At 47.0% G+C, this 12,532-nt stretch overlaps 1 protein-coding gene and 1 non-coding gene across 2 annotated transcripts in view; both read left to right on the top strand.

Moving 5' to 3' along the window:
- Positions 1–561: 561 nt before the first annotated feature.
- TRNAK-CUU (transfer RNA lysine (anticodon CUU)) lies at positions 562–634 on the top strand. The gene has a single exon. It is a non-coding gene; the product is annotated as a tRNA-Lys (tRNA).
- Positions 635–12,443: 11,809 nt separating this feature from the next.
- Positions 12,444–12,532, top strand: part of LOC103074984 (olfactory receptor 1F1) — a 1,519-nt gene continuing 1,430 nt past the window's right edge. The window contains 1 exon segment of the mRNA XM_082930975.1: positions 12,444–12,532. Within this exon segment, the coding sequence (XP_082787101.1) occupies positions 12,444–12,532 (89 nt within the window).

Here is a 12,532-nt window from a genome sequence, read left to right as displayed (position 1 = left end):
CCCAACGCAGCCAAAAAAAAAAAAAAAAAGAAACCACCTAAACATGTAATTACCATATGACCCAGCAATTTGGGTATTTATCTCAGAAAAATGAAGACTATGTTCACACAAAAACCTGTACACGAGTGTTTATAGCTGTTGTACTTGTGACAGCCAAAAAAACTGGAAATAATACAGAGGTCCCTCAAGGGGTCAATCGTTAAACTAACTGTGGTACATCTCGCCCTAGGTTTTCACCCTTGGCGCCGCTCCCTCCGTCCCCCTAAGCCCAGCTGCTTCTCCCTACACCCGACGTCAGGTGGGCTGGGTGGGCATAGGGGCCAGACCGGGTTCCCTAGCTACTGGGTGGTGAGGGAAGTCCTGGACTAGAAGCACCCTTGTTGCAGCAGGGAGCGTCGGTGGGGAGTGGAACCTGTGGCGAGGAACTCCCTGTGAGGCCCAGAAAGCTTTGGCCGCTGACCTGCCCCTGGTGCCCTCGTCTAAGTCATTAACTATTCTAGGTCCTATCACCTTCACGTTACTCCCCATCAACATGTACAATGATAACAGCACTTCTTGGGTGCCCGGCTAGCTCAGTCGGTAGAGCATGAGACTCTTAATCTCAGGGTCGTGGGTTCGAGCCCCACGTTGGGCGAGCTCTTTTTCTGGTTTGGAACTTTTGTTTGGAGTCCTGAGAAACTCAGCAGGTAGCGACTAGTAACCAGGATACCACACCTGGGGGAGCGGCTTTTCCAAGCAAGGCGTTCCTGTGACCTGCTGTCAAAAGGTACTCAACGCAGGGCAGAAATAGAGACACAGATGTAGAGAACAAACGTATGGACACCAAGGGGGGAAAGTGGCCGGAGGTGGGATGAATTGGGAGATTGGGATTGACATATATACACTAATATGTATAAAATAGATAACTAATAAGAACCTGCTGTATAAAAAATAAATAAAATAAAATTTAAATGATTAAAAAATAATTAAAAAAAAAAAAAGGCACTCAACGCTGCCCTGCCGGACCCGGAGTTCCTTGCTGGCTTTTACCCCAGCACGGCCACAAGCACACTCCTGGCTGCAAGGAGTGTTTGCTAAGTGACCTAAGGGCTGGGCGGGGACGCACGGATCGCTGGCCCTTCCTGGCCTGTGGGCTCATTGTTGTCTGAGCGCTGGATCCACCAGATTTGGGTCGGGGGGTGGGTAGGGTGCAGGGGCCGCTCCCCTCTTTGTGGGCATGGGGAGCTCTGGGGTCCTTGCCTCTCTCACTGGTCTTTGAGCTCAACACTTCCCGGCGGGTCTGAAATTGAAACCTCCTCCCCACACCACTTCACTGGCCTCCCTGTTCCACATCCGGGACGCTAAGAAGTCTTAGAAGAGAGCCAAAGGATATACCTTGTGTGGCTCGTTGGTCTGGAAGTGTGATTCTTGCTTCGGGTGTGAGAGGTCCTGTGTTCAAATCCCGGCTGTATTCACTTCTTTTTACACAAAAACAGTTCCTCTGTAGAGATTTGAGAACTACCTGAGGCCCCAAACCTTGGGCGTCGAACCCAACACTGCAAGAGAGAATTAGAGAAAATATTTCAAAGTCTCAATGTGTCTCCAGGTGCTTTTAAAATTTTAGTAGGAGTCTTGGGGAGGGGGTCCAGTGGTGCGGACATCCCGGTTCAGGGCGCTGCGCTTGGGGCTTCGATTAGGTTAAGGCCGGTAGGGGAGAAAATCCGTGAGAGGCAACAGTCTCCCAAAGTCACATAGCTTTCAGGGTTCAAGTCCAGCAATTACTCCAGTGAGACTCAAACATCCCTGCTAAGTGTCCAGTAACGTATCTGCCGTGACTACCCAGCTGGAAGGATGGATGAGGCACTTAGAGACGGCGCCCCAGGCCTTCCTCCCCTTTCTTTGTTCCCTTTTCTTCCTCCTCCTCTTCTATTTCCTGGTTACCCCTCACCTGGGCGCTCCCAGGTCTGCCCTGGTCCCGCTGTCCCAGATCGGGAAAGGGTTCCTGGAGCCCGAGCGAGGTAGTCCTGGGGTCCACGCCATCAGGACAGGTATCCTGTGCCCCGCTCTGGACGTCAGGCTGTGATAGTCCCCTTTTTTGGCGGCTGGGGGTCCTGGTGGGGTTTGACTTTGACCCTTAAGGAGTTCCAATCCCAGAGAGCTGCTTTCCGTAAAGGGCGAAGGTTCCCCACTTTCGGGGCAAACGTGGGCCGGGGTCACCCCTCAGGCCAAATCCCCCCTTCTTCCAGAGTCTACCGCAGAACTCCAAGGCTGACTCTTGAATTAGATTTCCTGGGTGGGGGGGCGGGGTGGGGGCGGAACTGGACTTCCCTGGTAGCGCAGTGGTTAAGAATCCTCCTGCCAATTCAGTGCACACGGGTTCGATCCCTGGTCCGGGAAGATCCCACATGCCGGGGAGCAACTAAGCTGTGTGCCACAACTACTGAAGCCCGCGCGCCTAGAGCCCGTGCTCTACAACAAGAGAAGCCACCGCAATGAGAAGCCCGAACACCGCAAAGAAGAGTAGCCCCTGCCCGAGGCAACTAGAGTAAGCCCGCGCACAGCAACGAAGACCCAACGCGACCAAAAATAAATAAAATAAAAACATTTTTTTAACTTTAATTTATTGGTTAAAAAATTATTAACAGCTTGAAGGAAATTACAAAGAAAAATACTCCAGCAGAGAGTTGAGGTTTCCAGTAACACGAATGTGCAGGGTTTTGGGGACCAATCCTCTCGCTAAAAACAACTGAAAATGTTGGATATTAAAAACAAACAAACCTCAAAGCAGTGAAGAGCTTGTTTTAGGGAAAATAAAGAAATTCCGGGCCCAGTTTAAACGGATGTGGAAAACCAGAGGGATGCTGGAGTCCCAAAGCTGCGGTCGAACCAAGGACATTTGCCAATACCGGCAAACGCGACCGCTTCTAGACCAAGGCAGAGCCTAGGACCTGCGCCTGGATTCCTCCTTGAATCTGTCACCCCCAAAGATGAGTATGTACAGAAACACACCCGTCCCGTCCCAACGGGCCGCCAACTGTTTCTGGAAAGCGTGTTGCCTGGGGTCTGCTCCTCCTCCCGCCTTCTGCTAGAATGCAATCGATTTAAGAGGAGAGCCTGTGCCGAGACCTCGCGCACCCAGAAGACGAAGCACACCCCCGGAGCAAGGGACGCGTCTACAGCGTCCTAGTTCCTCTCAGTGAAGGCCGCGTTCCTCCAAATTGGTTCCTGTGCAGTCTTGGGGGTGGCGGCTCCAGCCGCCCTCCCGCCGCTTCATCCGGGCCTGTGGCCAGACTGCCAGGACCAGCCGGACAAAGGAGATTAGAAGACTGAATCAAAGTGTGTTCTCTGATTCTGTCCTGGATTTTTTTTTTTTTTTAAGCCATAAAGGATGTTATTGGAGGAAATTCGAAAATGGACTGTGCGTTAGACAATCTTGTTGCTCCAATGATAAAAGATACATTTGCGGTGGGGAGGTGGCGAGAGGAGTCTCTGAGGTACCGGGAGCTCTCCTGGGAGGAGGGCTTTTACATTTGGATAAATTACAAGCCTTAGTGAATAAAGAAGGGTGGGTTGCGAGGAAAATTGCAGTGGTGTGTCCAGATACCCGGGACTTCGGCTTTGTATAACTCCAGGGGAGGGGTTTGTTCTGGCTCTGGGCCTGGAAAAGCGAGGTCCGGTGTAGAACATTCTGCGCGCCCCCAGTCTCCTGTACGTAGCCCTGAGTGACAGCGCCCTGCGCAGGAGGCTGCGGAAGAGGCTCTGACTTCCGCCTGCGGGTGAGTCTCGGAGGGCGTGGAGGGGTCTCCTCCCCTTGCCCACGGAGTTGGTCCCGCACCATCTTCCTCCAGCCCTGAGCTCTCCCGGGTCTTCTGTCCAGCCGGGGCCCGGGAGGACCGAACATTTATCACACACACTGCAGTCGGTGGTCCGGCCCAACACACCACTGATCCAGCCAGGGTCCCTCACTGCTCGCTGAATCTGTCGTCCGGAGGAGAATCCAGGGCGTTCCGGAGCTTGGGACTCCTTCTGGAGGAACCCGACAAGCCAGACTCGGCGGTGCCAGCGCTGGAGGAGCCACAAAAAGGCAGGAGAGCGCGGCGGGCGGCGAGTGCGCGGTCTGCACAGGAGCTCCGCCAGGATCGGCAGTTTCTGTTTTGTTCACGACTGCGCTCCTGGAGACTTGGATAGAGGTTGGGACGTTGCAGGGATTCAGCCAAATTTTGAGTAGATACTCAAGCCAGTTCCTGGACCATTTTCTAGCCAGTGCTGACGAATTCTTCCTTCTTCTCATATTCTCAGGAAAACTTTTAGCAGCCACCCTAGTGGCCTAATGGGTAAGGCACTGGCTTCTTAAATCAAGGGCTGTGGGTTCGGGTCCCACCTGGGGTAGTATGAGGAAGCACTCTATCTTTAGATGGAGGGGCGAGTTTTGGGTTACAGACACAGAGGAAAATGGGTCTTTAGAAAATTCGAAGATACGCCACTTCCCATAAGGGAATGTGAGTTAATTTACAGATGTTTACTTTGGAAAGAAGGGAAGGAGAAAGACTGTGTACCCATACATCTTAATGGAAAAAGTGTGTGGTTTCACTCTGTGTTTTGGAAAGCAGTCTGGTATACACACCTCTTTGATCCTCTAATTCCACTTCCGTGAATCTGTAACAGACAAAACTACCGATGTAGGAAGTTTTATTGCAGCAGTTTGGTAAACAATAAATAAAGGGGAGAGGGGAATGACCATGGAATACATTTTGCTTCATTAATACTGTTCAACCTCAGAAAAGAACGTTCAGTCTATCCCGGTTGACTTGGAAGATCCCGCTATGAAAGCCGTATATGAGCCAATTCTTTGGTTTTTTGGGGTTTTTTTTGCGGTACGCGGGCCTCTCACTGCTGTGGCCTCTCCCACCGCGGAGCACAGGCTCCGGACACATAGGCTCAGTGGCCATGGCTCACGGGCCTAGCCACTGCGCGGCATGTGGGATATTCCCGGACCGGGGCATGAACCCGTGTCCCCTGCATCGGCAGGTGGACTCTCAACCACTGCACCACCAGGGAAGCCCTATGAGCCAATTCTTATAAAACAAATGGTAACTCCCAAACTGCAGTTGTCCCTGTATGACTGCCCAAGAAAGAATCGGGTGTGGAAGGGCCAAGGAGGGAAGGGGAGAAGAAAAAAAGAGAGACTAGCAAAATGCAAAAATATGCCAGTCAAAAGGTAAACAGAATATGTGGAGAGCAGACGTTGCACCTTTGATATGTGAATGTAAGAATTGAATGGGCACTTATGGAAGAGTTGGAAGTAACGTGGGCCAAAGATAACGTTGACTTTATCTAGGTTAGGACTGTGGGTGATTTTCTGCCTGGATTTCTATTATTTCAGTATAGCTACTTTTGTGACTTTTTATAGTTCCTCCGGGGTGAGAAAGGGCCCTGTGTCCTCGGAAACATCATGCTTCTTTTCTTTACTTTACTTTTCTTTTCCTTCCTTCCTTCTTTCCTTCCTTCATTCCTTAATATCTAAAGAGGGCAGGGCAAGCATCCGTAGAAGGGAGAGAGAATCGCCCCTAAAAAGACACCTACCGCGGTTCATATTTGTCTGCTCTGTTAAACTGCAGGCGTTGAGCCTGGTGAGGAAGGAAACAAAAATGAAAAGCAGCAACTTCATCTGATCCGGAATCCGGCCCCCTTTCTTCCTCTTTCTTAAAAATCCAATTTGTTAACTGCTGTACCCTTAGTGTCTGGTATACATTAGGCGCTCAATAAACACTTGAGTGAATGTATGACTCTATTAGGCGAGTGGTCTCTGGTATGTTGGGGGCGCATTTGGGGCCCAGAGCTTACAGGAAGACGGGAAGACGCACGCTCCCAGCTGGAAGGAGCAGCCCGGCCCGGTGGGTTTCATCGGCTCCAGGCCCGCGGAGTCCCGGCTCCACCCGCTGACCAGGAGACCTGGGTAAATCCCACTGGGCTGCCGTGAGCTTCTCCTCCCACAGGAGGTGTCAGTGGTGCTCCCGCTTCATCCTCAGGGTCATGCCAAGTAGTACGTACATACTCCTCTCTGAAAATATGCATTTCCTTGGTGTATCCAGGTAGCTCAGTTCGTAGAGCATGAGATGAGACTCTTAATCTAAGGGTCGTGGGTTCGAGCTCTACGTTGGGCGTGTGCCTTTTTTCCTTTGCACCGTAGGCGGCGGGGAAGGGTGACAAAGCCAGGATTCCCCTTAAATACATGCCCAGTAGGTGTCTTTGAATGAAAGGTTTTAAGTCTAGCAAGACTTAGAAAGATGATATCTATAATACTATATCAATAAAAAGAAGGACAACCAAGAAAACAATAACAGAAAAAAGAATACAAAAGGACAACCAGATAGAATGTGCCTCCTGAGGGGATCCTAGAGGCAGCAAATGTCACATTTGTAATTTAAAAATTTCTAGTAGCCCCATTAAATTTTTAAAATGAAATTAATTTTAATAATATATTTTATTTTAACCAGTTTATTATTATTTCCCATGTAATAATATACAAATTATCAATGAGGTGTATTATAGTCTCAACCTTAGTACTTTTGAAATCTTGATTCAGATGGTTCTCTTTGGTGGGGAGCTGTCTGTGCACTGCAGGGTGTTTAGCAGCACCCTTGGCCTCTATCCGCTAGATGTCAGTAGCCTCCCCATAGTTGTGACAACCAAAAATGTCTCCATACACCATCCAAAGCCCTCTGGGAGGTAAATTTGTTTCTGGTTGTGAGCCACTTGTCTAGAGAATTGAGGGCATAAATATTGGCGCAAACAGTTCACATGTGGGATCGACAGGGGGGCTGGCTTGGCACAGGGCCAGGCATCAGGGCCAACTGGAAACTCATTCTGAGATGGCCAACCCGGAAGGCAGCCTGGTGGGATCAGGAAATAGGCTACATACAGAGGACTGCACAAATAAGTTAATATATTGAGATTAATGTGAGCCAGATTTCTCACTGGTTGCTAGTCTGGGAGGATGTGAGTTCAGAGATACTGGTGGCTGCCTTCTTGCCACATGGAGAGTCAGTCTGTAGAATGAAGTCGAACAGAAGCAAACAGAGTAGAGAGATAGAGAAATACTGGTCCTGATGTCATTACTTGGGTCCCTGAATCTAGCACTGCCTGAAACACACAGGCTTTGCATGAAGAACTTTGGACTTCGCAATTACATCAACCAGTAGATTCTATTTCTCCTTAAGCTGATATGAGTTGGTTTTCTATCACTTGCAAACAATGGCTTTACTAATCCAGTCACTATTCTCCCCTTCCTCCCCAGATCTTTGATAATTTTGTGTGTGGGGCAGTTGGAGCTGGAAAGAGAGAGGGCTTCAATAAATCCTATGGTGTTGCGTGGAATTGGAGGTATTAGTGATGTTATTTGATAACTTTGTAAATGCTGTGTTGCTGGTAAAGATGGTTGGTGGTAGTGATTTTATAAAAGCAGTTCTTATATTGGTATATTTTCCTGCCTGCAATTAGTATTTCCTAGTTGTATAATTTTTCTATATTTCTTAACTGGCATTATTCTCTAAAGAAGAGATTTTCTCCATGAACACATGATAAACTTCAGATCATTTAAAAAAGACAGAGTAAATGCTAAATTCATTCCCTTAATTGTTAATTTTTCACCTTCAGTTATGGCAAATTACCTTAAAAATTCTCTCTTTTAAAGATAGTATTAATATTGATTCACAGATTGTAATATATTTAATATTTTATAATTACTAACAATAATAATTATTATTATTTTTGATTTGTTTTGTTTTGTTTTTGGCCATGCCACGCAGCTTGTGGGATCTTATTTCCCCCACCAGGGATTGAACTTGCACCCTTGGCAGTGAAAGCACGGAGTCCTAATCACTGGACCACCAAGGAATTCCCTATTATTCTCTTTGATGCTCAAATTATTCCAAATTTAGCCAGTGGGAGAGCCCTTTCAAGCTAGCATCTTTGTTCCTTTTTAAAAATCTCTGTTTATTCACAAATCTTTAATTTGAAAAATTTCAAGCCTGAAGAAAAGTTGAAAGAATAGTACTTTAAACACCATATATGGATATGGTGATACATATGAAAGTCATTTGCATGTTCACATTGGACTTTGAGCATTTCCTTATTTTCTGGCACACACATAATGTCCTAGACTCACCTTGGTTTTTTTCTGCCCAGATCTGGAATCAGCCCTTTCTCTAAGGAATCCAATTTCCTTTTAGTAGGGAATGGCATTTGGAAACCAAGATCTGGGTGCTAGGTGTGCTCAATGATACTGGGTTGTCATTAATTACAGTTTTTGTTTTTGTTTAGTTCACCTTAACTTTTAAAATACCTTACTAATTTATTCTTGTGTCTTAAGTGTTCCTTCTCCAATCCTTTGCTCAACTCAGGTCAGTTGATGGATTGACTCTGGTGGATCATGGTAACTCGATTTTTAAAAAATTAATTAATTAATTTTTGGCTGCATAGGGTCTTCATTGCTGCACGCAGGCTTTCTCTAGTTGAGGTAAGCGGGGGCTACTCTTCGTTGTGGTGCGCGGGCTGCTCATTGCGTGGCTTCTCTTGTTGCAGAGCACGGGCTGTAGGCTTGCGGGCTTCAGTAGTTGTGGTTTGCGGGCTCTAGAGCACAGGCTCAGTAGTTGTGGTGCATAAGCTTAGTGGATCCGCCACATGTGGGATCTTCCCGGACCAGGGCTCGAACCCAAGTCCCCTGCATTGGCAGGCAGATTCTTAACCACTGCGCCACCAGGGAAGTCTGATAACTCGAATTTTTTAGTTCCAGGGCACTCCTTCCCATTTCCATTTTTTTGGATCTGTTTGGGAAACTCCTCCCCTCCTCCAGTTAGTCTTCGTGATAAATGTCCATCATTGAATTCCCACATGGAATGGACTGGGGTTATGATCCAGGATGACCAGAATACCCCACTTTCCCATCAGGATTGTTGGTTCTGATTTGGGTATATGATCCAAAAAGGGATGATCACAGTCTTGCCTTACAACAGTGCCAATAAGCAGTGGTAGAGAGAAGTTCTATGTGCCCTGTGATTGCTAGTCTGGGAGGATGTGAGTTCAGAGATACTGGTGGCTGCCTTCTTGCCACATGGAGAGTCAGTCTGTAGAATGAAGTCGAACAGAAGCAAACAGAGTAGAGAGATAGAGAAATACTGGTCCTGATGTCATTACTTGGGTCCCTGAATCTAGCACTGCCTGAAACACACAGGCTTTGCATGAAGAACTTTGGACTTCGCAATTACATCAACCAGTAGATTCTATTTCTCCTTAAGCTGATATGAGTTGGTTTTCTATCACTTGCAAACAATGGCTTTACTAATCCAGTCACTATTCTCCCCTTCCTCCCCAGATCTTTGATAATTTTGTGTGTGGGGCAGTTGGCCTATTTTTGGAGATGGAATGGAGAGAACTTGGTCTCATAACACATGTCTGATGGAGACATGAAGTCTCATTACGGCCCTGAGATTCTTATTTTGAGTTACTGGGAGGAGGTTAAAGATATTTATTAAGATGCTATAGTCAGCATGGGGAATATATTGTTTATAAATAACCCAAAGTGGACGAATTAGCTAGAGGAACACTCTGGTTTCCAGAGGAGATATTTTTTAGGAATTCAATTGCCACTTCTGACCCAGGTGTATGGTTTTCATGAGTAACTCTTTAATATTATCAACTCAGGAAAGTAAACTTTGCAATGCATAAGATCAAGACCTTTATGGGCACCTTAAAGCCAGATCTTGCCTTCAGAACAACTAGAGTGATACATAATGGACTCAGGAATTCTCGGTTCCTCATTGGCACCCATGTTCTACCAGCTTATAACTGAACTCAGCAATGGTTCCTATTTCTACCTCATTTACCCCCAAATTAAAATATAGAATAAAAGACTTGTCAACTGGTCCTTTATAAAAATGATTATTGAGGGCTTCCCTGGTGGCGCAGTGGTTGAGAGTCCGCCTGCCGATGCAGGGGACATGGGTTTGTGCCCCGGTCTGGGAGAATCCCACGTGCCACGGAGCGGCTGGGCCCGTTAGCCATGGCCGCTGAGCCTGCGCATCCAGAGCCTGTGCTCTGCAACGGGAGAGGCCACAACAGTGAGAGGCCCACGTACCGAAAAAGAAAAAAAGACTATTGACATATGAAGATAAACATGTGACACTATTTCCAAATTATATTTATGCAGAATACAGATGACTGAGCAGAGAGCAAAGGATATAAATATCACTTAATACCTTTTTAAAGAAAATATTTATTCATTTAGGCTGTGTCGGGTCTTAGTTGCAGCACATGGGATCTTCCTTGCAGCATGCGGGATGTTTTAGTTATGGCATGTGAACTTTTAGTTGTGGCATGCATGCAGGATCTAGTTCCCCAACCAGGGATGGAACCCGGGCCCCCTACATTGGGAGCGCAGAATCTTACCCACTGGACCACCAGGACAGTCCCTCACCTTTAACCTCCACCTAGTGGACATGGTCCTAGCCCAGTGCATTGATGAGGATAGGGGTCATGAGGTATTTAACATAAATCACATATTTAATTTGCACAACTCTACAAGGTGATTATTATTTCTCCTCTCTACAGATGCTGAAGTTTTGTAATTCTGTGAAGATTGGTAGCTTTCTCAAGGTCATACCACTGATAATGTGGGTTTGGAATTCAGCACAGATCTGTGTGAATCCAAAATTTAACTCCTATCCAGCTTCATGTGTATTTCCCAACAAGATTGGGTGGGGGATAAAATATAGAATTGTGAGTCCTCTCTAGCAGAAGGGTTGTGGCTAATGATTACCCCCAAGATTGCATCATTTCCAATGTTGCCAAGTCCTGAAGCAGCAATTATGTAACTCTGAAGACAGATCTTTATTATCAATGCTGGATCCAAAAAAAGCCCACAGAGGAGAAGGGACAATTACTCTCTGCTTTCTCTAATGAGGCTTTCAGGGAATATAGCCTTAGTGCCCACTGAGGCTCCTGTAAAGAGCTGGCCCTAAGATATCCCAAGCATCCTTCCAGCACCGAGGGCTGAGTCTGTGCACCCCAGCCCCTTGTTCATGCAGACTTAGCCTGAAAAACCCAAAGACAAGTCCTCAGACAAATAATCTCTGGCCAGGTCTAGAAAAGTTAAACAAACCTGGAAATTCTGGGGACCGTGAAGACTGCCATTCTTCTTGGGTAAGAGACGGATCAGTGGGACTCATCAATAGACGCTTGTTAAGGGGTAAATCCTTAAGGGGGCACTCCCCACTACATCTTCCTTTTTTTTTTTTTAACTTTTAATTTTATATCGGAGTATTGTATGGTCCGGAAGGATACATGCACCCCAGTGTTCATTGTAGCACTGTTTACAATAGCCAAGACATGGAAGCAACTACATCTTCCGTTTAAGTGGCGCTATAGAAACAGTTCTGAGATCATCAGCAGTTCCTTGAAATTGCCCAGGCATGACCAGTGTGTGTTATCTGTTTATGAGGCCCTGAAGTGTGGGGAAGACAAATTGGCAGGTTTCTGCCCATACTTCTGGGTCACTTCCATTTTAATTTTACAAGTTAGTCTTAAGGAGCTCAGTGGACATAGCCAAGAAGGGCTGGCTCAGAGCTCTGTAAAGTGCTCTGAAAATGTGAGCGCAGGAATCAGCAGCAGCAATTCTATCATTACCCCCTGGGAGCAGTTTTTTTTTTGCAGTACGTGGGCCTCTCACCGCTGTGGCCTCTCCCGCCGCGGAGCAACAGGCTCCGGACGCGCAGGCCCAGCAGCCATGGCCCACGGGTGCAGCTGCTCCGCGGCATGTGGGATCCTCCCGGACCGAGGCACTAACCCGCGTTCCCTGCATCGGCAGGCGGACTCTCAACCACTGCGCCACCAGGGAAGCCCCTGGGAGCAGATTTTGTTTGATCACTGACATCATCCTCAGAGCAGACATGTTAGGAATGTGTAACAGCTACAGATTAGAGATAAGGGAAATAAAAAATATTCTCAAAGGCAACACCACTAATGATATCAATGGCATCAGTACCCTGTATTAGGGTATATGCTTAGTACGTCAGTCTCTATGGTAACCATTTACACATGTGTTCTCCAGTACTCATTATAAATATTAAAGTCTCTATTAATATTCCTTTATCTATAGTGTTTTTGATACTTACTTAAAAAATACATGGGTATGGTAGAAAGTTTAGACATATAAAGGATTTATGGACAAAACCACTGTCACATTCTCTCAGTGTCCTTCTGGAGGTACTGCACATGCATAAGGAAACTGCCCTCATTTTGCTAATAAAGGAGGCACGAAACACACAGGAAGCAAAGTGCTAATGCCTCACCTCTGTCACATGGCCTTTCTCCTTGCAATCTTCTTAATTGCCCCATCTTGACCATCATTTTCCAGGCTTTTGAATTTTTCCTGCTTTGTCTGCCTCTGGACCCAGGCTCCCAGCCCCATGAGAGAGACAAACCAGTCGAGTGTCTCTGAGTTCCTCCTCCTGGGGCTCTCCAGGCAGCCCCAGCAGTAGCAGCTCCTCTTCCTGCT

The sequence above is a fragment of the Lipotes vexillifer genome, unplaced genomic scaffold (genome assembly GCF_000442215.2).
Source record: "Lipotes vexillifer unplaced genomic scaffold, Lipotes_vexillifer_v1.1 scaffold914, whole genome shotgun sequence".
Classification (NCBI taxonomy): Eukaryota; Metazoa; Chordata; class Mammalia; order Artiodactyla; family Lipotidae; genus Lipotes; species Lipotes vexillifer.
The sequence above is the reverse complement of the archived record's forward strand: the minus strand, read 5'-3'. Positions and strand labels throughout refer to the sequence as shown.